This window comes from Rana temporaria, chromosome 3, assembly GCF_905171775.1.
Source record: "Rana temporaria chromosome 3, aRanTem1.1, whole genome shotgun sequence".
NCBI classification, from domain to species: Eukaryota; Metazoa; Chordata; class Amphibia; order Anura; family Ranidae; genus Rana; species Rana temporaria.
In genome coordinates, this window is record NC_053491.1 from 392,879,883 (window position 1) to 392,906,418 (window position 26,536).

Here is a 26,536-nt window from a genome sequence, read left to right on the forward strand (position 1 = left end):
TGAAATAAATACAAGAATGTTTAATACAAAAAGTCAAGTGGTATAAATAGCAAGTCAAGTACAGGTTAATCCAACGCTCAAACAAACCACATGTCTACACAGTCAGACCAGAACGTTTCTCCAGGCACACGCAACTAATGCAGCATGTCCATTTCTTTGGTATAATTTCGATAAAATGACTCAGAGCACAACATGCAATTTAATGTTCTTTCAAGTTTAAAAACACAAATTGCAAAAAACAGCAGAAAAAAGTTCAAGTCTTCAAAATAAGGTCAAATAAATACTTAAGGTATATAAAAAAGGTATTCTCCATCTTGAAGAAAGAAAAAACAGCATTTCATACAGCAAACTAGCACACCCTGAAGTGGGCAAAGCTTGTGAATCTAAACTTTATCGAGGTCAATAAAATCAGAATTCATGAAGCCCATTCAGTGAGGTTGCGCTAAAAGCAATATAATGTGTAAAGAGGAATAGGGACAGCAAGCTGGCTTAAACGTTTAACTCTTGCAAGGTCTTTTTTTTCTCCAAGTTGATTTAAAGGCTAAATCCACTTTTGAGTATGTTTCATGTTACATCTATATTAGGGGATTAACATGATGCATGGTTGCATTAAAATATCCCCAAATCTCAAACTGACCCCTACTTACATAAATCGTGGGGCAATTTTTCCTACGGCATTTTGTAATTATCTCAGTTTAGCAGGGCCACACGCAGCCATTTCATTAACGTCTGGGATTGTTCAATGGAAATCGCTACAAGTCCCAAATGCCATCATGGTATAGAGACTACTGTAGAGCGCCCCATGGATCCTTCTTCAAGCCGTAGTTTAGCCACACTTCCTGCAGCCCCATAAACAGATCCATACGACGCCTGTGATGTGCATATCAAATGCAATGCTCTGCAGGCTTCAACACAAAACAGTAGTAAATGCAAATTAATTATGAGATCAATTGACTGTGCCTTTAAGCTCTATGGTGTCTTTTCTAATAGTCCTATGGATCTCTACAAATCTTGTCTCAGCAGAGGTAATCCCCAATTAATGAGGATACTTAAAATAAAATAAAAAAAGCTTATTCCCCATGGACCAGCCAAACCACAGTAGAATACCAGGCTTGTAATGGTATATATATAATCATTTAAGTTGATCAAATAATTGATATTCTTTGATGAACTCAAATTTTCATATATATGCACCATAAAAAAAAAGTCCCATACAGGCAGTCCCCGAGTTACGAACATCCGACTTGCGAACGACTCCTACTTATGAACGGGAGACGGCGTGACGTCTCTGCCGTTCTGCGCATGTGCGACCACTTTTCGATGGCAGGCTCTTTCGACAGAACATCGAAAAATTACGTCTCTGCCGTTCTGCGCATGCTGTTCCGACTTACGAACATATTCGACTTGAAAACAAACCTACAGTCCCTAGCCCGTTCGTAACTCTGGGACTGCCTGTGTTCTATTGTGGTTTGGCTTGTTCATGGGAATAGGACCTTTGTTTGTTTTATGTATAATATGATGGGACGTGGTACTCTTAACATACAGGGGGCTCCAGTACTTGTCACCCATACATGGTGGTCGTTACCATTCCATGACAAAGTCAAGGATTCAACCTCAGTTCACTAGAAACATTACAAAGATGTTAACCGTTTCTAATAAATTCCCTGGTTAACCAGGCCTGCCTACTAGGAAGATTCACTTGAGTGTAATGGACATATTTTAAAGTATAGATTGTTGCTGTGGGAATAGGCATATGGCTATTATGGCTGCCCTTGAAGAATGAAATTTCATGACCGCTACAAATTTCTCTGCTCAAGTATCTGAAATAAGAACCATCTGTTTTGCTCCATTAATTAAAAGAAAAAAAAAATCCTTCGATGGTCAATTTCCAGTGAAGGCTTGAATGTGACTCATGGAAATGAGGCAACCAAAAACATTGATTCAGATGTCCGAATTTTCTACAGGGTAATATAAAGTGCTGTAATCCTGGAAGGTCAAAAAAGCTGCCTAGTTATGAGAAAACAACATGGCACCCTTAGCCAGAGGACCACATACATGGAGGCACTAGGATAGTGATAGATATCACACTAAAAAATACCAAAGCACATTGGAACGTCATAGGCTCATTGGCACAGGAGACACTCAGACTGGGTTGTATATCATCCTTATAGACTGGCAACCAGACATGCATTTCTCAGATTTCAGAACCACTGACCTGATGCAAGTATGCAGCAACTGCATACTTATTGTGCATTAATACGGAAGCCTGGGATTTCCAGCCAACTGGCCTTCCCTGGAGGAAAGGTCAACAGTAGCACCCTTTATATTGTAATAAGTGCACTTCCTAGAAGTTTAAAGCTAAACTCCAGGCAAACAACCAAGCACACAGGTATTTACATGGCAAAAGATTTGTACGGTTGTCCATTCAGTCCTGAGATTTACACAGCTCTGCCACTTAGTACAGCCAGGCTGAGGACACCACTTAGTTAGTGAAGTCACGTCTCCAGAACAGGGCTGCAGCAGGCCAAGGAGCTAATCCCTCTGCTCTTTCCTAGTAGAAGGTTCCTGGTCATCATGTTTGTATGCAGCACCCCTGATTGCTCCCAGTGCTGCCCCCCTCCCCTTTACCAGTTTGAGCTCTGCTGTACAGGGAATGCTAGAGGCCAATACCTATCCAATCCAAATTCAGGTGCTTGCACTGCTTGAGTTCACAAAAAAAAAAACAAAAAAAAACAACACACATTTTGATGATTCCAGAATTGCATTAAATTGGTGTACCGGTATGTTTTTTTTTTTTTTTTTTTAATCAGACTGGAGTTCAGCTTTAACATCTGCCTTGCAAATTACTTATAAATGGCTATGAAGTCTATTAATTCGAGACTGACACTCAGTATTAAACATTTCATTAAATCTCAACAAATAGCCGCAATTCGATAACAGTTCTGTCAGTGGAATGAGAAATCTTTGGTAGTGTGTTAGCTTTGGGCAGAATCTGGTGCTGTAAGTTTGATGTTAATTCATGTTAATATACAACATTGTTATTCAACCCTTAGAAAACAGCTTCACTTTTTTTTGGTACTGGGCTGAGATGCACAACCTTGTGGGTAATCAAGTCAATGGCATTTAATGATGCAGAACTTTGATCTGCTTACATTTGGTCTTCCTTGGTTCCTTGTTTCTTCCCTTTTTTTTTTATAATAAAACGTATTCATTAAATACCTTAAGACCCTGTGATGTCATTATTGGATCTCCATGCATCTCTAAACAATGTAGGCAGACCATGACTGGTGGGAGGGATTGGGTGTTCTTAGGCAGACTATTTAAATGCAGACTGCCCTATGCAATGCCAAGTGATGCCGAGTCTCCATGACTTAAAGAACTGAAATCCAAAAATAAAAAGGGATAGGCCAAGGACAGCCAGGCTGGGAAGGAAAGGGTTAGAAATCGCTGGATAGAGGTTTTGAAAACCCCTCTGCCAGGTTGTTTTCTGCTGTATGTGTCCTGCTGGGAAGATCTCTTCATTTCCTTTCTTGGAGAACCAACAGGAATTGAGAGGGAAACTCCAACAAGCGAGGGGATTCTCCATCTTAGATAGGCGTCACCAATGGAAGATTGCTCATGTTTCTGTCTTGTTGACAATGCTCAGCAGGAAAAATAGGGGGATGAATCTTCCCTGAGGAGGACACAGACTGATCAAAAAGGAGGGTCCAAAAAAAAGTTCCCTTTATGTACACATAACTGGTTGTCAAATCTAAAGCGATATGAAAGCTGTTGACTAGGGGAGCCAATCACACCTAACAGGAAGCGAGGGGTTTCCTCAAATTGAGGGAAATGACCCTCTCACACAGTTGTCAATCAAAACAATGGAAATGCTCTGCATGCTCCTTTGCAGCTACTGCCAAATGCTCAGTGCTTCCAGGAATAAGGAAGCATGTGACCTCCTCCCAATGACGGAGCAGATTACTCTGTATCTCCCTGCAAGCTCAGATACCTGGTATTTTACAGCGGGTGCAACATAGGAAGAAATGGTGGGAAGTCTAGAAAGAAAGAATTCAGTCCTTTTCCTGACTTGAATTGAAAGGTACGCTTTGTTCTGGGTTTGAGAAACTGGCACCAGACACAGCCAGAAAACTAGCATTTTCAGAAGGGGGTCAGCAATACTAATCATTCTTTCCATTTCTCTCACCACAGATGCACTTTATAAAAAAAATATTTTTTTCGAATATGACAGATCAAGGGTTGATCACCAACGCCGTTTGTCCCAGTTGTAGACTGCCCCACAAAAAGCGCAGACCACAAGAAATCGAAAAGACGGGAAGTTGCTTTCTGAATGAAGACTGCTAGGGAGAAATAAATATTTAACTCCCACTGGTATGCTCATGAGACAGAAATGTATTCAGTTATATAAAAAGTATCTACATTATGTTAATATATCCAAGTGTGATATCACATGACACAGTATCACCCACACATACCAAAAAAAAAAAAAAACACAACTTCGAAATTAATTCCACCTTTACACCAAAAATTTTAAGAATCCCAAATACCCTCCCCACGATCAATGCTGCACTCATCTGCTGTGCGGATAATCTTTCACCACCCACGTCTGCCAGTGTACGGATCCATACACTTTTATACTCCATACACAGCCCTGGAAGCTGCATAGCAGCACATTGCCAACAATGGCTAGCAGTCACATGACAGTTGCTGACCAATGACAGTCTATTCTACTCCCAAGAAGAAAAAAAGACTGTCAGTGGTTAGTGCAGTCAACTGAGCTGACCCAATGACTGTTAGCCATTGCTAGAAATATGCAGCTATACCGCCTTTGTAGCCTGGTACAGAAAATAATAATTTTAAAAAAATGTACAGATTAGTTTGCCGGCTTTTGTGGGCAGCATAAAATCATTGGCACAGCAGATAAGTACATCGATGCCCGATGTGGTGGGGAGGGTGTTTGCAATTCTTCTGTAAAATTTGTGATGTAAAAGGTGGAAATACCTTATAAAGTAAAGGCAGTCTACATGGAAAATAAATCCAATGTTCATAAACGAGAGAAAGCCAAGTGATCCAGCTTAGAGGAGACTAGTGAGGAGCGTTCCTACAACTATAAAGATCAAAGCACCATAAAGAGCACACCGACACGGAGTTACAGTGGTGTGACAAAACCAGGAACCTCCACTTAAGGCCATCAATGTTGGTATTTAGCAAAAGCAGAGCAATGGATCCACTGCTTGGAAAGCACACAGCCACCATTGTGAAGTTGGTTTGAACCTATGAGAAGAAGACTTTCTACACTATGCTCTTTCTTGTGCTTTGATATTTTACATCTGAACTTAGCCTAGATTGCAAACATACCCCAACATATGGACTCTCGTGGCTCCACATAATATACAAGTTCAAAATGGTTTCTTTAGTAAAATGTTATGTACAAAGCAGTGGTTCTGATCTGCGGAAGTCTCTGTATTGGAGGTCCAACATGAGTAACTGGTCTTTTAGGATAGCAGACATAAGGCACAGGGAAGACTTGCAGACTGGCCTTTTCTGACCGGTAGATCATTCCACATTCTTGTACTTTGTAAACAGGTTATATAACACTCTCAGGGTCGACTTCAGGTCCAGGTTAACAATGTCTGAAAGGAGAGAAAAACAGAAACAGTTTACACTTTATAGACCATCCCTGGCATTCAATGGCTATATAGTTATTTAAAAAAATAAAAATAAAAAAAAACACTCTATTATGGAGAACTTGTCAGGTGTCAAGTTATAAATCTGCCAGTTCACCTGCCAACAATTGTCTTCAGAAGTTATGACAAAATGTGGAAAATTTAAAGAGGTATGAATGCTTTTTCAAGGCACTGTACTTTAATGACTGCTGAAATAAAATGGTAGTCAGTTTTCAGGCAGGTAGACCTGAGAGGAAGGAGTCATAGAGCACAGTCACCATGTATCACTACTGAACAGGGAACAGAGCCTGCATATATATGTAGGTTTTTGATGTTAGTTACCAGTGCAGGTAAATTTAAGCAGGCCTATGCAGCGAGCTAGGCCTGTTTGTTTTTGATCTGAGGGCAGGGAGTGGTTAGTGTGCAGTGGGTGTGACCGACATGTACTTCAGCTTTTGGGCGCTTCCCCTGTTTCCAGTGGGAATGTTCTGGAAATGGGGCAGGGCTGAGAGTTGGAGTGGCATGGGGTGTATGTAGGAGCTCGGACCAGTCCCCAACTAGGATTGGCAGGGGGCGGGCCTCCTATATATTCCCTCAGTCAGCTTGCTGGGGAGTAGTAGACCGGGTGAACTGAAGGATGAAGTGCTAGACTGCGTGCTGAAGAGACACCCCCATCTGGGGGGGGGGGGATTTGGCGGAGGAGCTCGGGAGCCTTTCCTTACAGGGTCATAGAAAGGTGTCCTGGAACAGGAGATGGGTGTAGAGCCAGAGGCGAGACTGTGGAGTTTGTGTCAAATCGATGAAGCCTGAGGGTGCAGGATTTGCAAGTCAGGACCGCGGGGATCAGTAGTCCATCATCAAATATTTTCCTCAAGTAATATCCACAGCCACAAAAAAAGGGTACTGCGGGCCCTTGGCCTATTCAGGATCATCAATTGAAACTACTAGGACTAATTCAGAGTGAGGCCTAGTGTGCTGAAGATGGCGGGACATGAGTACTAATCTTTGACAGAAAAGTGATGTGCCGGAGAAGTGTCCTGAGGTAAAGATCTGCAGGGAGAGTGCAGAGGCGGGAAAGTTCTGAGGTAAAAAGTCTGTCAGGATTAGGGTCCGCCATTTTATCCCATCTGAAGAGTGTAACGTATAAACCACTAAATGAGTAAACCATTTGTCCATGTAGAGCTGGATCCGCTCCAACATGGCAAATACCAATTGTTCTATGGGCATCCCATATCCCTTCCCCCAACCAAGTTCAATCTCTTAAATAAAACAAAGCAAAAGACGTCTGGCAGCAGGGTGAATATGCATGGATGTTAGTAACACACCGCTGCATATAAATTAACAAATATGGTCTCCCTCATGTACATATATAGTTAGAAACTATAAATAGAAGTAAAAATAATAACAGACTGAGAAGATCCTGTACATTAAGCTGATCAAATTTACATATTAGATATAAAAACAGCATATAAATTATAGTTTCCCTTTTAGGAGACTGCTAATACGTTGTGGCCACTGACCTCTAGTAGCAAGGCCTGTTGTTCCCATTAAGCAAACTTTACTAGCAGTAGGATGAGCAAGCTGAGCAAACAGCCTATTCAGATGTATTTGGTCCTTTGCAATGTGCTAAATGCACTAATGTCACATTAATGTGCGTTATGTTAGTCAGGGCCGTCTTTACCGCAGGGCAAATGGGGCAGGTGCCCTGGGCCCTGTCACTGTTGGGGGCCCAAAGCAACCCCCTTTGAAAAAAAAAAAATTTTTTTTTTTTTTTTTTTTTTTTAGGGGTCCGGAGGCAACCCCAGATGGCAACCCCCCTTTTTTTTTTTTTTTTTTTAAATAAAAAAAAAAATTATATATTTTTATTAAAAGGGACAATTTTTTAATATATTTTTATTTTATTTTTTATTAATTATTTTTATTTTTTATTTTTATTTTTTTAGAGGTCCCCAGGGGCCCATAGTTCCCCAGGGCCCCGGATGACAACCCTCCTTTTTTTATAAAAAAAAATATTTGTATGTATGTATGTATGTATGTATGTATGTATGTATGTATATAAATGTTTATTATTATTATTATAGGACCCAGAGGTCCCCAGGGCCCCGGATGGCAACCCCCCTTTTTTTTTATAAAAAACATTTTTTTTATATATTTTATTTCTTTTTTTCCATTATATATATATATATATATATATTTTTTTTTTTTTTTTTTTTAATTAAAGGGCTCAGAGGTCCCCATGTGGCAAACACCCTTTATCTTTTTTATAAATGTTTATTTTTTTATTTTTGTTTATATATTTTTTTTATTTAAGGGCCCAGAGGTCCCCATGGCCCTGGATGGCAACCCCCCCCCCTTTTTTTTATAAATGTTTCTTTATATATATTTTTTATTAAAGGGCCCAGAGGTCCCGGATGGCAACCCCCTTTTTTTTGTAATTTATTTTTATTAAAAAAAAAATATTAAAGAGCCAAGAGGTCCCCAGGGCCCCAGATGGCAACCTCTTTTTTAAAATATATTTATATTTTTTTATATATATTTTTTATTTCTTTTTTTCTTTTTATTAAAGGGCCCAGAGGTCCCCAGGGCCCCGGATTCTAAATTTGCGGCAGCCCCCCCCCCTCTGCTTCTCAATTTCAGGCGGCAGCACCCCCCATCCCGGTTCTCTGCTCCAGGGGGCCCATGCCTGAAGCTGTGTAAGTGGCCCCATAATTCCTGATGGCGGCCCTGCCTCCCGTTAAGCCCATGTGCTGCCCACAAATCAGGCTGAAAATCATCAGCAGCACGCAGCCAGTGACAGTACTGCTTCCCTTCCCAGTGTTTTAAAATGTACAGCACCCCTGGCTTCCCTTTAGACGCACACTTCTCCCTTCCTGCCACTGGGTGCTGCTTGCATATAAAAGTGAATTAGAATGTGATTTTATAACATCCCCAGTTTGCTCTTCCTGAGGCTGACTTCTTCATGTCCTGCTCCTCAAGGTATGTCAATGTTTGCTAATCTATATTGTAAATTGAAGTTGTAAATTGTATAGTGTGCCCAAAGTCTTTATAATATTTGATGATTCACTGCAGGTCTGGTCAGTGTTTTAAAAAGTTCCTCTATTTTACACATGGCATGGCATGGGGGTCACAGCACCGTCTGTCCATTCTGCTTTAGCACCATGGGACCCCATGCCATGCCATGTGTAAAATAGAGGAACTCTTTAAATCACAGACCAGACCTGCAGTCCAGGCTGAGTAAAGCCTCAGAGTACATGACATTACTGTCTGTATTTAACTGCTTGATGGGCTTATTTTGGGCCTGGCTGGTTCACATGTATGTGTTTTGGCAGCCCACATTTGCGCAGGCACAGCAGCCCATTCATTTGAATGGGCCGCCATGCCTGCGTTTCCTGCAAAGAAAAGCGCATGCCTCATGTAATAGGCTGCGCACACGGCACACCTATGCCCATCAAGCACTGAAATGCAGCACTGTCTGTCCATTCTGCTGTCTGCTGTGACTTATCTGCAGTTCCCGCACTGTCAAACTTGCTGCATTTTTAGATGTTTAGGTCACGCTTTTAAAAACACAGTGCGTTTGTGTGTGCAAGAACTGCAGGTAAGTAGCATGGTGCAAAAGCAGAATGGATTTCAAGGCAACTATATTTTTAAAATGCTGAATGCACCTTTTTTCTGCAGGAAACAAAGGCATGGCAGCCCATTCAAATCAATGGGCTGCTGTACCTGCACAAATGAGGACCGCCCAAACATACATGTGAACCAGCCAGGCCCAAAATAAGCTGGAGGGGGGCCCAAAAAAAATGTTTGCCCTGGGCCCAAACCATATTAAAGACGGCCCTGATGTTAGTGCAGCCCATTCATTTGGCCTAAAGCCAGATCTGCACTATTACTTCCAAAGCAGCGTACCACAACTCATTATTATGATTAAGGATTTATATAGCGCCAACAGTTTACATTATTAAGTGGGACAGTACAATTACAACGCAGTTCAATTCAGGAGTAGAAGGGTCTTGCTCATGGAGCTTACAATCTAAAAACGGGAGGGGGAAGGTAACTCATGACAGTTCTTCACTGTGTGCTGTGATGTGTTGCAATGCAGGTTTAGTTCAGTGTTATGGGGTGCCATTCAAAATTAAACTCTGCTTTTTCTTTTTAAAATGGGACCCAGGAGGTCTTGGCCATAATGTACTTGTACACACAGCACACTAGAACATTACAGCAGACTTACCCGCCCAACATTCTCTCCAGCGCTATACTGTCCGCTCTCCCATCTTTACCCAACCTCTTCCATTTCTTCAGCAGCTTGATTGGCTGGGGCCGTGACGACATCACTCCTGCACATGCACACAGGAGTCACATCATGGCACAAAGAGGTGCCTTAAATGTATGTTGAGCTCCATATGCATGGCTTAGGCCTCGTACACACGACCGAACATGTCTGCTGAAACTGGTCCGCAGACCAGTTTCAACGGACATGTTCGGTCGTCTGTACGGATCGGACAGGTTTCCAGCGGACAAATGTTTCTTAGCATGCTAAGAAACATGTCCGCTGGAAGCATGTCCGTCGGACGCGTTCGGTCGTCTGTACGACTTACCGGACATGTCCGCTCGGCCGAGAGCCCTCGCATGCGTCGAAGTGATTCGACACATGCGTGGAAGCATTGACCTTCCAGGGTCGCGCTCGTCGCGGCGACGTCACTGCGTATCCTGTACGCGGGGATTTTGGTTTGATGGTGTGTACAACCATCAGACCAAAATCCGGCAGCGGACATGTCCGATGAAAACAGTCTGGCGGACCGTTTTCATCGGACAGTCCATCCGTGTGTACGAGGCCTTAGTGTACATTGATGCCGACAGGCAGAGAGAAGCCTTTATGACAGAAGAGACCTATAAAGTCTCTTCTGTCAAAATACTGCCCGTTTTTTTTTTGTATGTTTTCGAGTTCAATTCCACTTTAAGGGCACTGTGTGTTATGGCAACAGATAAGTCTGAATGCCCCCCCAAAAAAAATAAAAAAAAAACACCCCGCAAGCACAGTGGCTTAAAAGGGGTTGTAACCTACGTTTTTTTTTTTTTTACCTTCACCCCCCCCCCCCCGTTTTACTTACCTAAGCGCCGAATGGGTGCATCCCCGCCGTCCTTTTCTCCACGGAGTCCTGGCTTTGATTGAATAGATTTAGATTGATGGCAGCGCAGCCATGGGCTCCCGCTGCTGTCAATCAATGACGCGGGTGCCGGGGAGCGCCCGCAAGGTAACCCCCTTGGGAGAGAGCTTCCCAGAGGGGGTTATCTAATGCGGGGAGGAGCCGCGAGTGCCGCCGTGGGACCCAAGAACAGGTGGATCGGGGCCACTCTGTGCAAAATGAGCTGCACAGTGGAGGCAAGTATGACATTTTGTTTTTTAAATAACAAACACAAACCTTTAGTATCACTTTAATGGTTAGCAATGTGGTTCACTGTTTGAAGCCCACTCGAGACACTATCTACATGGAGTTTGCATTCTAGCGTGGGTTTCCTCCAAGTACTCCAGTTTCCTCCCATGCACCAAAGACATGGTGATAGGTTAACTGGATCCTGTGTAAATTGGCCCTAGTATGTGTGCCGGTCCTGGTACTCATTTCAAACATATGGCCACGGAAAAAAAGTCTGACATACACCAAAGAGGACAAGGACATGGCGGTTATTGGGATGGGAGCATCCAGAGCTCGGTTCTGAATAGGCCGTGTTGTCAATCAGCATGATGGATGGGATAAGGGAGGGAACGGAACATTTTTCTGGCATTGCAAGTCCTGGATGGCAAATGAATCCCTCCGAATACATGGTAAAGTGATAAAAACATGGATTGTATTTAGTCATTTCCAATAGCTCCTTATTAAAAATCAATAAGCATTTTCCTTAAATTATAGTTCTTTCAAATGGAGGTTGCGATAACGATTTACTGAAATGCATACAAGACATCAATCCGGATTCCTCCACCGAGTATCATTCTGAATCTTATTTTATGTTATAAACGTTTCAGCAGCAATATATTCACACTAAAGAAAATATCAATATTCCCGGCCTCATTGCCCCGTAATTGGAATTTATAATACACCTGAGCCAACTGTAATTTGCCTGAAGGCAGCTGGGATTTTGGCCTACGCCATACCTAAAACATCGGGTGAAGCCAATGAGTCTTGGAGGCATGATAATATTGGATTTTATCCAGAGAAACCCTATAATTAGGTACCAAATAAATCAATAACTCCACATTTTTACAATACTGACCTCCACATTCAGAGCAAGATTTAAAGTTTGTATTGACAGGCAAGGAATACTTAAAGTGCCGTAACTATGGTAACAGGCACAGGCCAATCCGAGCGCGCCATGGCGTTAAATGTAATGTTTGTAACTCTCAAGGAGGCCTGGAAATTGACTTGTCAAGCTTTGTTGTGAAGCAGAGTCCATTATCACGCTGATTTATAATTCTCTTCACCTCAAGGCAATGTGCAAAGGCAGTATAATAACCCCAATTTAAGGCGTAATTTTATTCCTAAGCGCACAGGCCCCTTCGGGGGCAAAATACTGACAGGTGTCAGGAACAGAGAAATGTACCGGGCCCTGTGCAGCGTCTCATCAACATTTCTGGGGGGGAAGGCCACTGCTTGATGTCCTATGCATGTGGATTTTTATGGTTTCAAGAGAATGATTGGCTGCTGCGTGCATCAATAACAACAGTTCTGCTTTTGTGCATGGGGCTCAACGTAGAACTCTTGAAAAAACACTTTACTAGTTGTGGATTGAGCAGGCAAAGGTTTCGAACCCCTGCTAGGCTTGATTTCAGTCTGTTTTACCATTGGGGGGGGGGGGGGGGGGGGGGGGGATTTCCTGACACTTTCTCTCCCTTTGACAAAAACATAATAGTGTGGAGAAATCCCACCTTTAACAGTTATCTCTAGGGTTAGGGTTAGGGTGAGGGTTAGGGGGTTAGGGTTTCCCATTGAAGAATATGGCTAGGACTCAGGAATTGGAACAGGGACCTCCCCCAAAGGTCAAAGGCAGGTTCCCAGAGATCAAAGGTCACAGGGCGTGGCTGTCCCACCCCCACCAAAGTGTACTGCCTACCCCAACTAAGTCGGAGAATGAACAAGTCGGGGAAAGTCGCCCCCAATGGAAGATTTTCACTTGATTCCTGTTTTGGGGACAACTGTAAAATTTTGCAATTCCTATCACTTCCTGTCCTGGGTTGCTATGGGTCCCCACACTTTGTAGGTCACCCACTAACCTTGGTGGGGGTCACGTTTACATCTTTATGCGGAGAAGTTTGCTATATAGGTTGTAGAAACAAAAAACACTTTATACCTTCAGGTCTGGCTTTAGGTTTCTTCAGTCCACCATCTTGCATCAGTTCAAACGAAAAGGAAATATTGTGAACCTGCAGAATAAAAAAAATAAAAATAATTACAAGGTGTATATCTACATCTATATTGATCAATATTTAATCAATTAATATTTTCCTACCAAGCGCTACTTTTTTTCAGAACTCAGTGCACCAAACCGCATAGTACTGAGGTACCATGCAATTTGGTGTCCACAAACGCACTGTTTGCAAGATGATGCATGTGGGTGCCATTAACAATTCACTGGCAACCAAATGCTCTCCCAAGGGCAGAGCGTTCCATCTGCAGTGCGGGGAAGGTGGCTTTCTCACACTGCATTTTGGTGTGAACCGGCCCTCCATCAATATCAGTTGATCTCTATGCATATTGGTCAATCTACATTAATACACAACCCCCCCCCCCCAATCAATACCCATCCTTCCCCATCAATATCGGTTAAAGTATTACTAAACCCAGGACCCTACATTCACTATATCTGGTCTCCCACAGTACACAGAACATGGCAATTATTTTAATACATATAAACTGCCAAATACTTTTTCTCATTAGCAGTCATGTGACTTCAATAAGTGTCTGGTTAAAGCTTTTAGGAGTTTTCATTATGCCCCGATTGTCCTATGAGTGTTCAGGACCCTCTGTCTGGACAGTGCTGATTGGCCCCGTGCTGATCACATGCAACCTCCCAAGAAAGAAGAAAAGGATTGGGGACAGTGAAGAAGGGGAGGATCAGAGAAGACAGGATTAAACAACCTTTTTACAGTCTAACAAGCATGCTTTACAACAGGCATATGCAATTAGCGGACCTCCAGCTGTTGCAAAACAACAAGTTTCTGCAACAGCTGGAGGACCACTAATTGCATATCCCTGCTTTACAGCTTATACAGACTGATTTTACTGTTGTGGGTTTAGTAACACTTTGAGCTCTATTAGTAGCCATTTCCCCCCTCTATCAATGTGTGTCTTTACCCTCCATCAATTTCAGTCAGTCAATCCCCCTCCCTACATTGATATCTACCATCCCCCTCTATCAATATTTCTAAATATTCCTTTCATCATCTATCAGTCTACAAATAGACATACACATAGTGGGGCAGATCCACAAAGAGAGTACGCCGGCGTACTTTTTAAATTTCCCGCGTCGTATCTTTGGTTTGAATCCTCAAACCAAGATACAACGGCATTTGGGTTAGATCCGACAGGCGTATGGCTTTGTACGCCTTCGGATCTTAGATGCAATACTTCGGCGTCCGCTGGGTGGAGTTCTCATCATTTTCCGCGTCGAGTATGCAAATTAGCCATTTCCAACGATCCACGAATGTACGCGCGGCCGTCGCATTCTCTTACGTCGTCTCTAGTCGGCTTTTTCCAGCGTATAGTTAAAGCTGCCATTTTGCGGCGTATAGTTAGACTTGCCATGTTAAGTATGGCCGTCGTTCCCGCGTTGAAATTTGATTTTTTTTTTTTGCGCAAGTCGTTCGTGAATAGGGATGGACGTAATTTACGTCCAGGTCAAAACCAATGACATCCTTGCGACGTCATTTAGCGCAATGCACGGCGGGAAATTTAGGGAAGACGCATGCGCAGTTCGTTCCGCGCAGGGACGCTCTTCATTTAAATTAAACACGCCCCCCTACTCGCCGATTTGAATTAGGCACCCTTACGCCGCAAGAGATACACTACGCCGCCGTAACTTACGGAGCAAATTTTTTCTGGATTCGAAGCAACAAAAAGTAAGTTACAGCGGCGTAGCGTATCTCCCATACGCTGCGCCGGTGCAGATCTCTGTGGATCTGCCCCAGTGAATCTATATCGTTCGCCACACATTCATATATGAAAGTGTATGTATGCATCTCATACTAGAACTTACCTTTTGCTCAAATCCCTCTGGAGTTAGATAGAAGTTGTGCAGAGGGACAAAATAGTTCTCCAGAAGTCCCATCAAAAGGACCAGGTAAACTCCATCTGCAAACTGACAGGACAGAAGGAATAAGACAGGGTGCAAAAGTAATACAGCATAAAGAATAGTCTTCAGGATTGAAAAGGAAGTATATTGCATTTTCTGTGAATGCAGATTTTGAGTTATTGTGGCCATTTGCTTCATTTTTTAAACGACTCATTAATTAAAAGCTTGATCTTCCATATTCTTCTGATTGTATTAACTATAGAGATTTGTAAAGCTCTCAATGGCTCAGTGCAATCACACGGAGTAATTCATTACTGTTAGGATAAGCCATCTGCCACACATGGAGTATGGTGGTTTCAGTGGGTCACATTGACTTCTATTGTTAGAAGACGCAGTAAAACACAATCCCTGTGTAGCACCGTCTGCCCCAACTTACCTGAGACTCCAACTCGGTCACCTCCAGGTTCAGCTTGTTCAGATGTTTATTCACAAAAGTGATCAGTGACTGCAAAACAATCAAAAAAACACACAACTGTTCAATCTACGCTTTTATTGTGGGGGAGCACGCTGTAGTCATGGGAGGAGGAGTTCTTTACCTTTTTAACAACGCTCAGTTTATCGGGGGCGTGGTCAAACAGAGTGTCAAACGCGTCTCGCTCTGGTCAGAGAGGAAGAAAGGGAGATGTGAGTTTCTTATCTGTACTCCTTGTAATATTTAAACAATAGGTTTCTAAAAACACAATCTAGCAGATTACCATATTAAAGTGTATTGTCACTTTTGCGGCCAAATTTCAGAAAATCCCACTATATGTTGCCTATGTATTCCCATCCACACAGCATACCTAAACTGTGTGAGCTTTAACTATTTACCGGGCTCCGCTTGCCCATCTGTGGGCCCAGGAGCTCCAATGGCAGGAGGGGGGGGGAGGGGGGGAGGATAAAATGCGACAAAATCGTGCGATAAAAAGCCATAAAAAACACTCAAAGACACTATGCTCAGGACAAAAAGGGAGAAAGAAAGGCGCACCAGCCTCGTGTACTACCATTTGACAATTTATTGAATAAAAAATACTAAAAACTACTCACAAACAAATGGTGATAAAAGGCTTGTCACAAACGATGAAGTAAAATACCCCTCGAACACACTCCGGAATGTAGGGGAGGGGGGTTCGAGGTACATCACTGCTGGCTTACGCGTTTCGAGGCGTCAAGGGCCTCTTCCTCAGAGCCCAGCAGCCCATATGCTCAGGTGCAAATGCAGTAAAACTGCTTTTATCAACTTGGATTAAATCAGGAAGAGTGATGGCGCGTACACACGATCATTTTTCGGGTTGTAAAAAATGAATTTTTTTTTTAATGTCATTAAAAACGATCGTGTGTGGGCTCCAGAGCATTTTTCGGGTTCTAGAAAACGGGCAAAAAAAATTCATACATGCTCTATTTAACGACGTTTTTAACGTTGTCGTTTTTCAGGTTGTAAAAAAATGGTCGTGTGTGGGCTTTAACGACGTGAAAAATCAGCGCATTCTCAGAAGCAAGTTATGAGACAGGAGCGCTCGTTCAGGTAAAACTACCGTTCGGAATGGAGTAAGCACATTCATCACGCTGCAACAGACAGAAAAGCGCAAATCGTCTTTTACTAACACAAAATCAGCTAAAGCAGCCCCAAGGGTGGCGCCATCCGCATGGAACTTCACCTTTATAGTGCCGTTGTATGTATTGTAAGTCACCGCGCTTTGCTAGAGCATTTTTTTTTTCACGATCGTGTGTAGGCAAGGCCGTTTTAATGATCAAGTTAAAAAAAAAAAAAAAAAACTTCCTTTTTTTCTAGAGCCTGAAAAACATAATTTTTAGAACACGAAAAATTATCGTGTGTACGATATTGTGTCTTTATTTTGTGATGTGTTTTTTTTTTTTTAGAAATTACCCCATCATTCCCTGTCACTGGCAGAGAACAGAAGGCAAATCGCAAATAAATAAATAAATAAATAAAAAAAACACACCACAGAAAAAAGAAAATAATAATAAAAAAACACACACACAAACAAAAAAAAACAAAGCAGACCCATAAAACATGTATTATTGCTATCTGTCCCCCTATTATACCATGTAAATATCACCAGGATAAGAAATGGGGGGATCTTTACTAAACTGACACAAACAGCAGCAGAAACCTTCCACACTTCCAATGCTTGCAGACAGCTATACAGAGTAGCAAAATGGGTCTGTTGCGACATCTCAGAGTAGCTGCAGCTACATTTTATCCATTGACCTTAATAACAAAATTTCCTGTGCGCAGCTATACATGTGTATTTTTTAAACAGGCGTCACAAGAATAGCTAACATTTTACTCTGTATGGCTGTATGTTAGGGCATCTAACATACATCTGTAAAACAAGAGCCATTAAAATCACATTTTAAGAAAAAAAAGTTTAGGCTTTAAGAAGAAATGTTCACAATAAATATAATACATACCAAATTTTCCCATCATCAATCTAGGAAAAAAAAAAAAAAGCACTGTTAGTTTTGGGCCATCCAAAAGAAGCTTACCATTTATACCATTACACTTTATTACTGACAAATTTCACTTTTGCCACCAAACTGCGATCACACCTACTTTACAAAATTGTTACATGCTTTTATTTATACAGCAGAACTTAAAAATTAAAAAAACTTCCGCTTACCATTTTAAATGCTCTTTTCTGATGACCCAGCACTAAAAAAAAATCCTACTTGGATCCCTTTATTTATGACAGGACTGGGGAGATAGGTTTGTCATAATTAATCCTGCATGTACTGTGCTTGAAGATCTCATAATTCGATTTTTACAACAACATGTCCTAAATAAAGGGTTAAAGACACTGAACTTCTTGCATTGTATGTTAAAGCGAAGTTCCAGTCTTTTAATAAAACACACAAAGTCAGCAGTTACAAAAGTGTAGCTGCTGACTTTTAACCACTTGAGACCCGCGCTATTGACAAAAGACGTCAACAGCGCGGCTCTCAGGTGCCAACTGGACGTCTTTGGACGTTATTTAAAGTGCATTACCCGTGCGCGCCTCTGGGGGGCGCGCAGCGGGTAAACACTGTCCCGGCGCATCGCTGGGAAGCCGATGCGTGTACCTGGCGGCCGCGATGTCCGCCGGGTACACGCGATCGTCGGTAACACAGCAGATACGTGGAGCTCTGTGTGTAAACACAGAGCTCCACGTGCTGTCAGAGGAGAGGAGACCGATCTGTGTCTCTTGTGCATAGGGACACAGCATCGGTCACCTCCCCCAGTCACCCCCCTCCCCCCACACAGTAAGAACACACCCAGGATACACATTTAACCCCTTCCTCACCCCCTAGTGTTAACCCCTTCCCTGCCAGTCACATTTATACAGTAATTAGTGCATCTTTATAGCACTGATCGCTGCATAAATGTGAATGGCGCCAAATTTGTGTCAAAAGTGTCCGATATGTCTGTCGCAATATCGCAGTCCCAATAAAAATCGCAGATCGCCACCATTACTAGTATAAAAAAAAAATCATAATTCTGTCCCCTATTTTGTAGGCGCTATAACTTTTGCGCAAACCAGTCGCTTATTGCGATATTTTTTTTTTTTTTTTTTACAAAAATACGTCAAAAAATACGTATCGGCCCTAACTGAGAAAAAAAATTGTTTTAAAAAAAAAAAAAAAAAATTGGGATATTTATTATAGCAACAAGTAAAAAATATATATATATTTTTTTAAATTGTCGCTCTTTTTTTGTTTATAGCGCAAAAAATAAAAACCGCAGAGGTGATCAAATACCACCAAAATAAAGCTCTATTTGTGGGAAAAAAATTACGTCAATTTTGTTTGGGAGCCACGTCGCACGACCGCGCAAATGTCAGTTAAAGCGACGCAGTGCCGGAAGCTGAAATTTCGCCTAGGCACGAAGGGGGTTTATGTGCCCAGTAAGCAAGTTTAACAAACACTCAGCTGTCCCACAATCCAGCGATGCGGCGCCCGAACCCTCAATTCCCTCCCTCTCCTCTGCGCCGCATTACAACTGCGGACACCCGGCTGTGACAGCTTGTTGTTTCACAGCCGAGTGCACATGCGCGAGTCGCGCTGTGCATCCTGCATGGTCGGGCAATCTTCTGGGACCTGTGGCAGAAGATTGCAAGGAGGGAGGGGAGAGGAGAACTGCAAAACTAGGTACCCGCTCCACCCCCCCCCCCCAAAAAATAAAAATAAAAAAGAAGGGCATGCCAAATGTGGCATAGGAGGAGGGGGGTAGGAATGCTTCAAGCGGAACTTTAATGAGAGGAGACTTGATTTGTCATAAATATTTCCATTGACTGGTAAAGTTAAGTTAACCAACACATGCTATGATGGCCATAAAAAAGGAATACCCAAGCCAAAAGATATAACGGGTCGAGTGACGGCCACTTGGAGAACATCCCATCCCACAGAAAATGGCTGAACATTGATTCTTTACACCAGATGGATGACCATTTTCCAGAAGCTATTAAATTTCATAACTACCAAAACGAAAAGCGAAACTCTTTAAGTTAAATACAGATTCCCGAGTCGGATGCGACCTGTCAGCGACCACGCTATTTGTGTCCCGCAGTCCGGGGCAAAGAGGAGCTCCTGTTCTGAGAGGTTCCAGCTGTGGCCTCACCACACATTGGATGAAGAAACCAGCGGCAATTGGCAACCTGCAGATCTCATAACTAGTTCACACCAGAAGATCAAATCCTCATTATTACAGAGCTGCGGCTGGCTGGAGATTAGTTAAAAAGCAATTATATTTTAGTCATGTCTCAATGGCTCCACGGGCTCATCAGGCGTTCATTTTCAGCCTGTCAGTCACAGCAAAGCTAACATCATTTATTGTGTGGCAAACAATACAGAGAAGAAAATTAAATGATTACATTGTCAATGGGTGGTGGTCAACTTTCTTGACGGGGGGGGGGTATTTCAGGTGCGAACCTTGTTATCACCAAAAGACCACATATAATATTAGTGAACATAATATCGCAGAAAACTATTAGACTGCAGACACATTACAGGAGGAGAGGGTCAGAGACTGCAGACACACTACGGGAGGAGAGGGTCAGAGACTGCAGACACACTACGGGAGGAGAGGGTCAGAGACTGCAGACACACTACAGGAGGAGAGGGTCAGAGACCTTAGACACACTACCGGAGGAGAGGGTCAGAGACTGCAGACACACTACAGGAGGAGAGGGTCAGAGACTGCAGACACACTACGGGAGGAGAGGGTCAGAGACTGCAGACACACTACGGGAGGAGAGGGTCAGAGACTGCAGACACACTACGGGAGGAGAGGGTCAGAGACTGCAGACACACTACGGGAGGAGATGGTCAGAGACTGCAGACACACTACGGGAGGAGATGGTCAGAGACTGCAGACACACTACAGGAGGAGAGGGTCAGAGACTGCAGACACACTACAGGAGGAGGAGAGGGTCAGAGACTGCAGACACACTACAGGAGGAGATGGTCAGAGACTGCAGGAGGAGAGGGTCAGAGGCTGCAGACACACTACAGGAGGAGATGGTCAGAGACTGCAGACACACTACGGGAGATGGTGGAAACTGAAGATAGATGACATGTGACTGCTACAGTCAATGCCTTCACATTTGTACTTTCTACAGACCCTTTAAACATTACTTGTGCCACATTTGATATTTCACCTAAGCAAGGTCCATTAGAATAGGTTAGGGGAAAGAAAGAAGAAAGAAAAAAACAACACAAAATGAGATGGATAGCACAGAAAAAAGTAAGGAAAGAAAAAAAAGAAGACATTTTAGTCCACTCTAAAGAATGCATTTCATGGCTTGAGTAAACACCTAGGTAAGAAAGATTGCTTTCTGCAGGGGTCCCAAGGGCCACACACTAAGTGATACATGCAGCGACAGAAAAAAAAAACTGAAAAGCATGGGTGAGTGGTTGCGGCACTTACTCCATTGTGGTGGTCAGCTCCTCTGTTACATGGGCTGTCTGTAGGATCCCTTCACGTTTCTAACACAAGACAAGAAACATTTAATGTCAAAATACATAAAAAAAAAAAAAATCTAGACAAAGGTTTAAAGTTAAAAAAAAAAAACACAACACTTAATGCTTTTGGTGCATTCATTCCAACTGTGTATTTCAAAGTCAGCGGAAAACTTGAAGTCCTACAAGTTTTTCTCAGCAGCTTAAGGCCCGTTTCAAACTGGGGCGGGAGGCACGGTGGCAGTATAGCGGCGCTAAAAATAGCCACGCTATACCGTGGGAATTGCCGTGGGATTTGACCGCTAGCGGTGCGGAATTAACCCCCGTTAACGGCCATAAAAGGGTTAATATCGCCCGCAATGCGCCACTCTGCAGAGGCGGTATTACCGCGGTTTCCCATTGTTTTAAATGGGAAGGAGCTGTATACACACACCGCTCCTCTCACCGCTCCAAAGTTGCTGCTTGCAGGGGATTTTTTTCTCTCGGTATTTAGGCGCCATTTTTAGCGCCGTACCGCCTGGAAAACTCCTCAGTGTGAAAGGGGCCTAAAGCTCCCCACTCCCAGCAGTGACTCGGCACCTTCGTATTCCCTCTCCCAGAGCAATTTCTCTTCAATTAACTTTACTCAGTGAGCTGCCAGGTCACCGATAGGGGGGCAGCTATTTGCTGTGAAATTTAAAAGGGGTTGTGAACCCTTGTGTTTTTTTCATCTTAATGCATCCTATGCATGAAGGTGAAAAAACTTCTGGCAGTGAGAACCAGTCGCCACTGGAAGTATATGTTTGTTATTTAAAAAAATAAAGAAAACACAGGAAGTATACAAAAACACTAAGGATGAATTGCTGTCGAGTGCATCATAATGCTTGTTATAAACAAGTACATAAATGTTCAATATATAATATATGTTCCTTTTTTCTTGTTATTTTTTCTTTTTACTCATTACAACTCTCCATCCACAATCGCTCCTCCCACCTACCCCCAAGAGTCGACATAGGTGTAGTTCTTGTTACGACTACCACCAACTCTGACTGTATTGATACAGGCACAGAGACGAGACTCCTTTAAGGTACCCAGATACCTTTCCTTTCTATCTTGACACCCCCCCCCCCCTCTCCCATCACCTCTCTCTCTCTCTCTCTCTCTCTCTCTCTCCCCCTAGTGTTTTTTCAAATTAAATCCTATCATGACGTACTCTTTCCTTGGCAAATCCCCCACTATTATATCACACAATGTGAATGGCCTTAATATCCCAGAGAAACGCTCAAAATTCCTAAGAGAGCTCAAAAAAGTTAACCCATCTATATTGTTCATACAAGAAACACATTTCAAAAACCGCGACATACCCAAAATCACTGACAACCTTTTCACCACGGCATACCACGCCACAAACCCCCTAGCCAAAACCAAGGGTGTTACAATTTTACTGAACAAAAATACACCGTTCAAACTTAAGCAACAATTGTCGGATCCTGAGGGGCGCTATGTTTTTTTGAAAGGTACATGGGAGGGATCTCCTATTACCCTGGCGAATGTATATTTTCCCAATAAAGCACACATAACATTCTGCAATACAGTCATCTCCAAGCTAAAGTGGTTCGCAGAGGGCTGTATAATTCTTGGTGGTGACTTTAACACTCCCCTCGCTCCTCTCCAAGATACCTCCACTGGTCACTCTCACGTTTCATTTAAAATTTTGAAGCGGATTAAAGTACTGCTGCAATCCCTGGCATTGGTTGACACTTGGAGAGCTACACACCCTTCAGGGAAAGATTTCACTTTTTTCTCCTCCCCTCACATGGGGATATTCTAGAATAGACTTAATTTTTATTTCACAAAGAGATCTGTCAGACCTCACCAGAGCAGAAATTGGTATCATAGCCTTATCGGATCATGCCCCCACAGCCATAACCCTGAAACGTAGATCATCCCCCAAGGCAGCATTTAATTGGAGGCTTAATGCTGCCCTCCTGATGGATCAACTAATTCATGATGACATACACGAATCCATCTCCACATTTTTCCGCAACAACGTAGACTCTGACACAAACCCCTTGAATAACTGGGAAGCTCACAAAAGTGTAATTAAGGGGGGGAACTGATAAAATGGGGTGCGAGACGGAAAAAAGAAAGGGAAAAATAAATTAATTTGTTAACCGACACAATAGCTAAATTAGAAATACAGCACAAGCGCTCTTTTGCGGTCAAAGTAGAGGAGGAACTCATTCGTACCAGAGATTCTTTGAAACAAACCCTAAACTTACAAACCCAAAAATCTCTCCTCTTCAAGAGGAGTATCTTCTATGAACATGGTGACAAGAGTGGGAAATTGCTCGCTAGAGCTTTAAAGGATGCCACGATAGCTAACCATGTTCACTCCATCCGAGGCCGCAAGGGGGTGCTTGAACATACACCAGAAATGATAGCAGAAATTTTCCATGACTTCTACGATAAACTATACAACCTCCCAGAGCAACACAAACCCCCACATATATTGACAAATAGGGAAGAGACAATTAAACAATTCCTACGCGATAGCAAAATTCCCTCGCTCATCAAAGAGGAGACCCTCACTCTTGAAAAGCCCATAACCTCTGCGGAACTACAATTGGCAATCACAGAATTAAAAACAGGGAAGAGCCCAGGCCCAGATGGCTTTACCTCCCAATACTATAAAACTTTTACGCAATTACTTACCACCCCTCTACTAAAAGCATTTAACTATCTAGCCGGAAACAAACATAACTCCAACTCTCTCCTAGCAGCCCATATAGCCGTGGTCCCCAAACCAGAAAAAGATCATACGGTTGTGCAAATTTTAGGCCCAACTCTCTACTAAATGTAGGCATCAAATTATTAGTGAAAATCCTGTCAAACAGAATAAAACCCTTGCTCCACAAAATCATTGGCCCAGAACAGGTGGGTTTCATGCCAGGCCGAGAGGCCAGAGACAATATAACTAAAACATTGAACCTGATCCATCATGCTCAGAGTCTGAACCTGAAAGGCCTTCTCCTGTCTACTGATGCGGAGAAGGCCTTTGACAGAGTCTCGTGGGACTATATGTTATCCACTTGCTCACACATAGGTATGGGCAACAACATGATGAACTGGATTGAGGCACTCTACCAAAACCCACAAGCGCAAATTAAAATTAACTCTACCCTATCTGACACCATCACGATTAGGAACGGCACAAGACAAGGTTGTCCCCTCTCCCCTTTACTCTTCATCCTCTCACTAGAACCCCTTATTAGAACCATAAATGTATCACCAGATGTAAGAGGTTTCGAAATCCACAATAGGGAATATAAAATTGCCGCGGATGACCTTTTTTTCTTTATTACCCGTCCCCATATTTCTATTCCTAACCTCACTAAGATATTCAAAACATTTGGATTAATTTCCAACTTTAAGATAAACCACTCTAAATCAGAAGCCCTTAACCTTAATTTACCCCAAGACAATTACAATCTACTCAAAGGCAATCACAAATTTAAATGGGAACATACCATACTTAAATATCTGGGGATTAAATTGACTCCCGCCATTGATTCATTATTCTCGGCCAATTTCACACCCCTTCTACTCTCCATATCCAAAGACTTACAGAGGTGGACCCCCAGACCCTTTTCTTGGTTTGGGAGAGCCTCAATTCTCAAAATGACAATCCTCCCGAGATTGTTATATTTCTTTAATGCCTTACCGATTGCGATGCCTAACCTCTTCTTTACTAAATTACAAAAAATACAGGAGGGAATTTCTTTGGAATAAGAAAAAACCTAGACTAAGCCTTAGATTACTTTCTCTTCCCAAGTCAGCAGTTGGCATAAACCTACCGGACTTTAAGAAATACTATTACGCCACACATGTCACGAAAATAATCGATTGGCATTGCCATGACCAAAACAAGGATTGGGTGCAACTAGAAAATAACCACAACAACCTACATCTTCCCTACCTCCCATGGACCATCCATTCTAAATCTCCTAGATGCTCATCCAACCCCTTGGTTGTGACCACTCTGAAGATATGGCACCAAATAGCTACCCGGTACAAACTAGCCTCGATCCCGGGACCTCTCACCCGTATTATTAACAACCCAGATTTTCTCCCAGGCCAGAACCAAAGGATCTTCCCCATCCCGGAACACACCTCCAAATTTCTGGTTTCTCACTGCATAACCGAAGGTAAAACTAAATCCTTGGACACACTTAAATCAGAATATGGTGATTCTTTCTTCCCAACGAACAATAAACACAAGAAGGCATTCCTCCAGAACAAAACCCCTTTGGAAACCATTTGTTTTAATAGAAAACCGATCTTAAAAACAACTTCCATTGCATACTCATGGCTACATCAATACACACATGAAGACTCTAAACACCACAAAGAAATCTGGGAGAAAGACCTGGGTACTATATTCAGTGTAGCACAATGGGAAAGAGTGTGCATTCTTGCACACAAATGCTCAATCAGCACGAGATACCAAGAGATATCATACAAAGTCCTAACACAATGGTATCTCACCCCGCACAAAACTAGACGATGGTCCTCATCAGGCTCTGACCTCTGTTGGCGCTGCAACAAAGCAACTGATACCTTCCTACAAATTTGGTGGGAATGTCCTCCAATCCTTGACTACTGGACCCAAATTTCATATTGGATTAAACACATAACTGAGACTGAGATAAACCTAAATGCTGCTGCATGTCTGCTTCATATAAATTCTTATCCACTCAGCAAATACAAGAAATCCTTGACCAGACACCTATTGCTTGCAGCCAAAACTCTTATTCCATTGTACTGGAAGACAACATATACCCCAACGGTCAGAGATTGGTTGGACAGGGTCCATTACATATTTAGATTGGAAGAAATTGCAGCAATGAGGAAAGAAAATAGCAATGCTTTTAACAAAACGTGGCAATCCTGGCTAATATTCAAATACTTGAATGAATATCAGACACTCACCTCACCAGGTTCCTAGAGAGTATATATCTCCCAGGTTATATTTTTGATTACTTCATGTAGAAGCTACTATACTTCTGCTTATATAGCATTTTGTTCTCTTCACAAAACTCCACCTAGCTTGCCTACCAAAGCTGTGGATAAAGTATGTTCTCATGAGCTACACCACTATCCCCTTACCCCATCCCCTCCCTCTCCCCCCCCCCCATCCTTCTTCCCCTCTTACCTTTGCCCACCTCCTTCTCTCCCCCATCCCCCCCCCCTTTTGTTTTCTCTATGTTCAATTATGATATTTTTAGTGCTTGTAATGGTTTTTCATGATTATTACATTGCAAGGTTCTTTCATTCATCTGTTTTCAAGTGTTCACATTAAGATATTGTAAGATATCTGTCATTATACCTAGGTTACAATGTTCCTTAACCCTGTAACTGTGCTATCTTTTTCAATAAAACTATTTGATTGTGAAAAAAAAAAAAATGTTCAAAGCCTGTCCATAGTCTCAGTTTAAAATACAAGGATAAGATATTTTAAAATATACTTGTATTAGAAACACCAGGGACAGAGTGAACCCTTAAATAGTGGTGCTCCCCCATTTATAAAAGCATCACGCCTAGTTTTACTTTGT

General features: G+C 42.5%; 1 protein-coding gene across 2 annotated transcripts in view; it reads right to left on the reverse strand.

The window, feature by feature from the left end:
* The window catches only part of PARVB (parvin beta), a 78,613-nt gene continuing 52,077 nt past the window's right edge, over positions 1–26,536 (reverse strand). For both annotated transcript variants that reach the window (XM_040345817.1, XM_040345818.1), the window contains exons 7-13: positions 20,911–20,969; positions 17,421–17,440; positions 15,542–15,603; positions 15,382–15,450; positions 14,910–15,011; positions 13,005–13,077; positions 1–5,633 (exon numbers count right to left, since the gene is read on the reverse strand). In XM_040345817.1, coding sequence (XP_040201751.1) covers positions 5,557–5,633; positions 13,005–13,077; positions 14,910–15,011; positions 15,382–15,450; positions 15,542–15,603; positions 17,421–17,440; positions 20,911–20,969 — 462 coding nt within the window. In that variant the 3' untranslated portion in view covers positions 1–5,556. The remainder of the gene's footprint in view (positions 5,634–13,004; positions 13,078–14,909; positions 15,012–15,381; positions 15,451–15,541; positions 15,604–17,420; positions 17,441–20,910; positions 20,970–26,536) is intronic.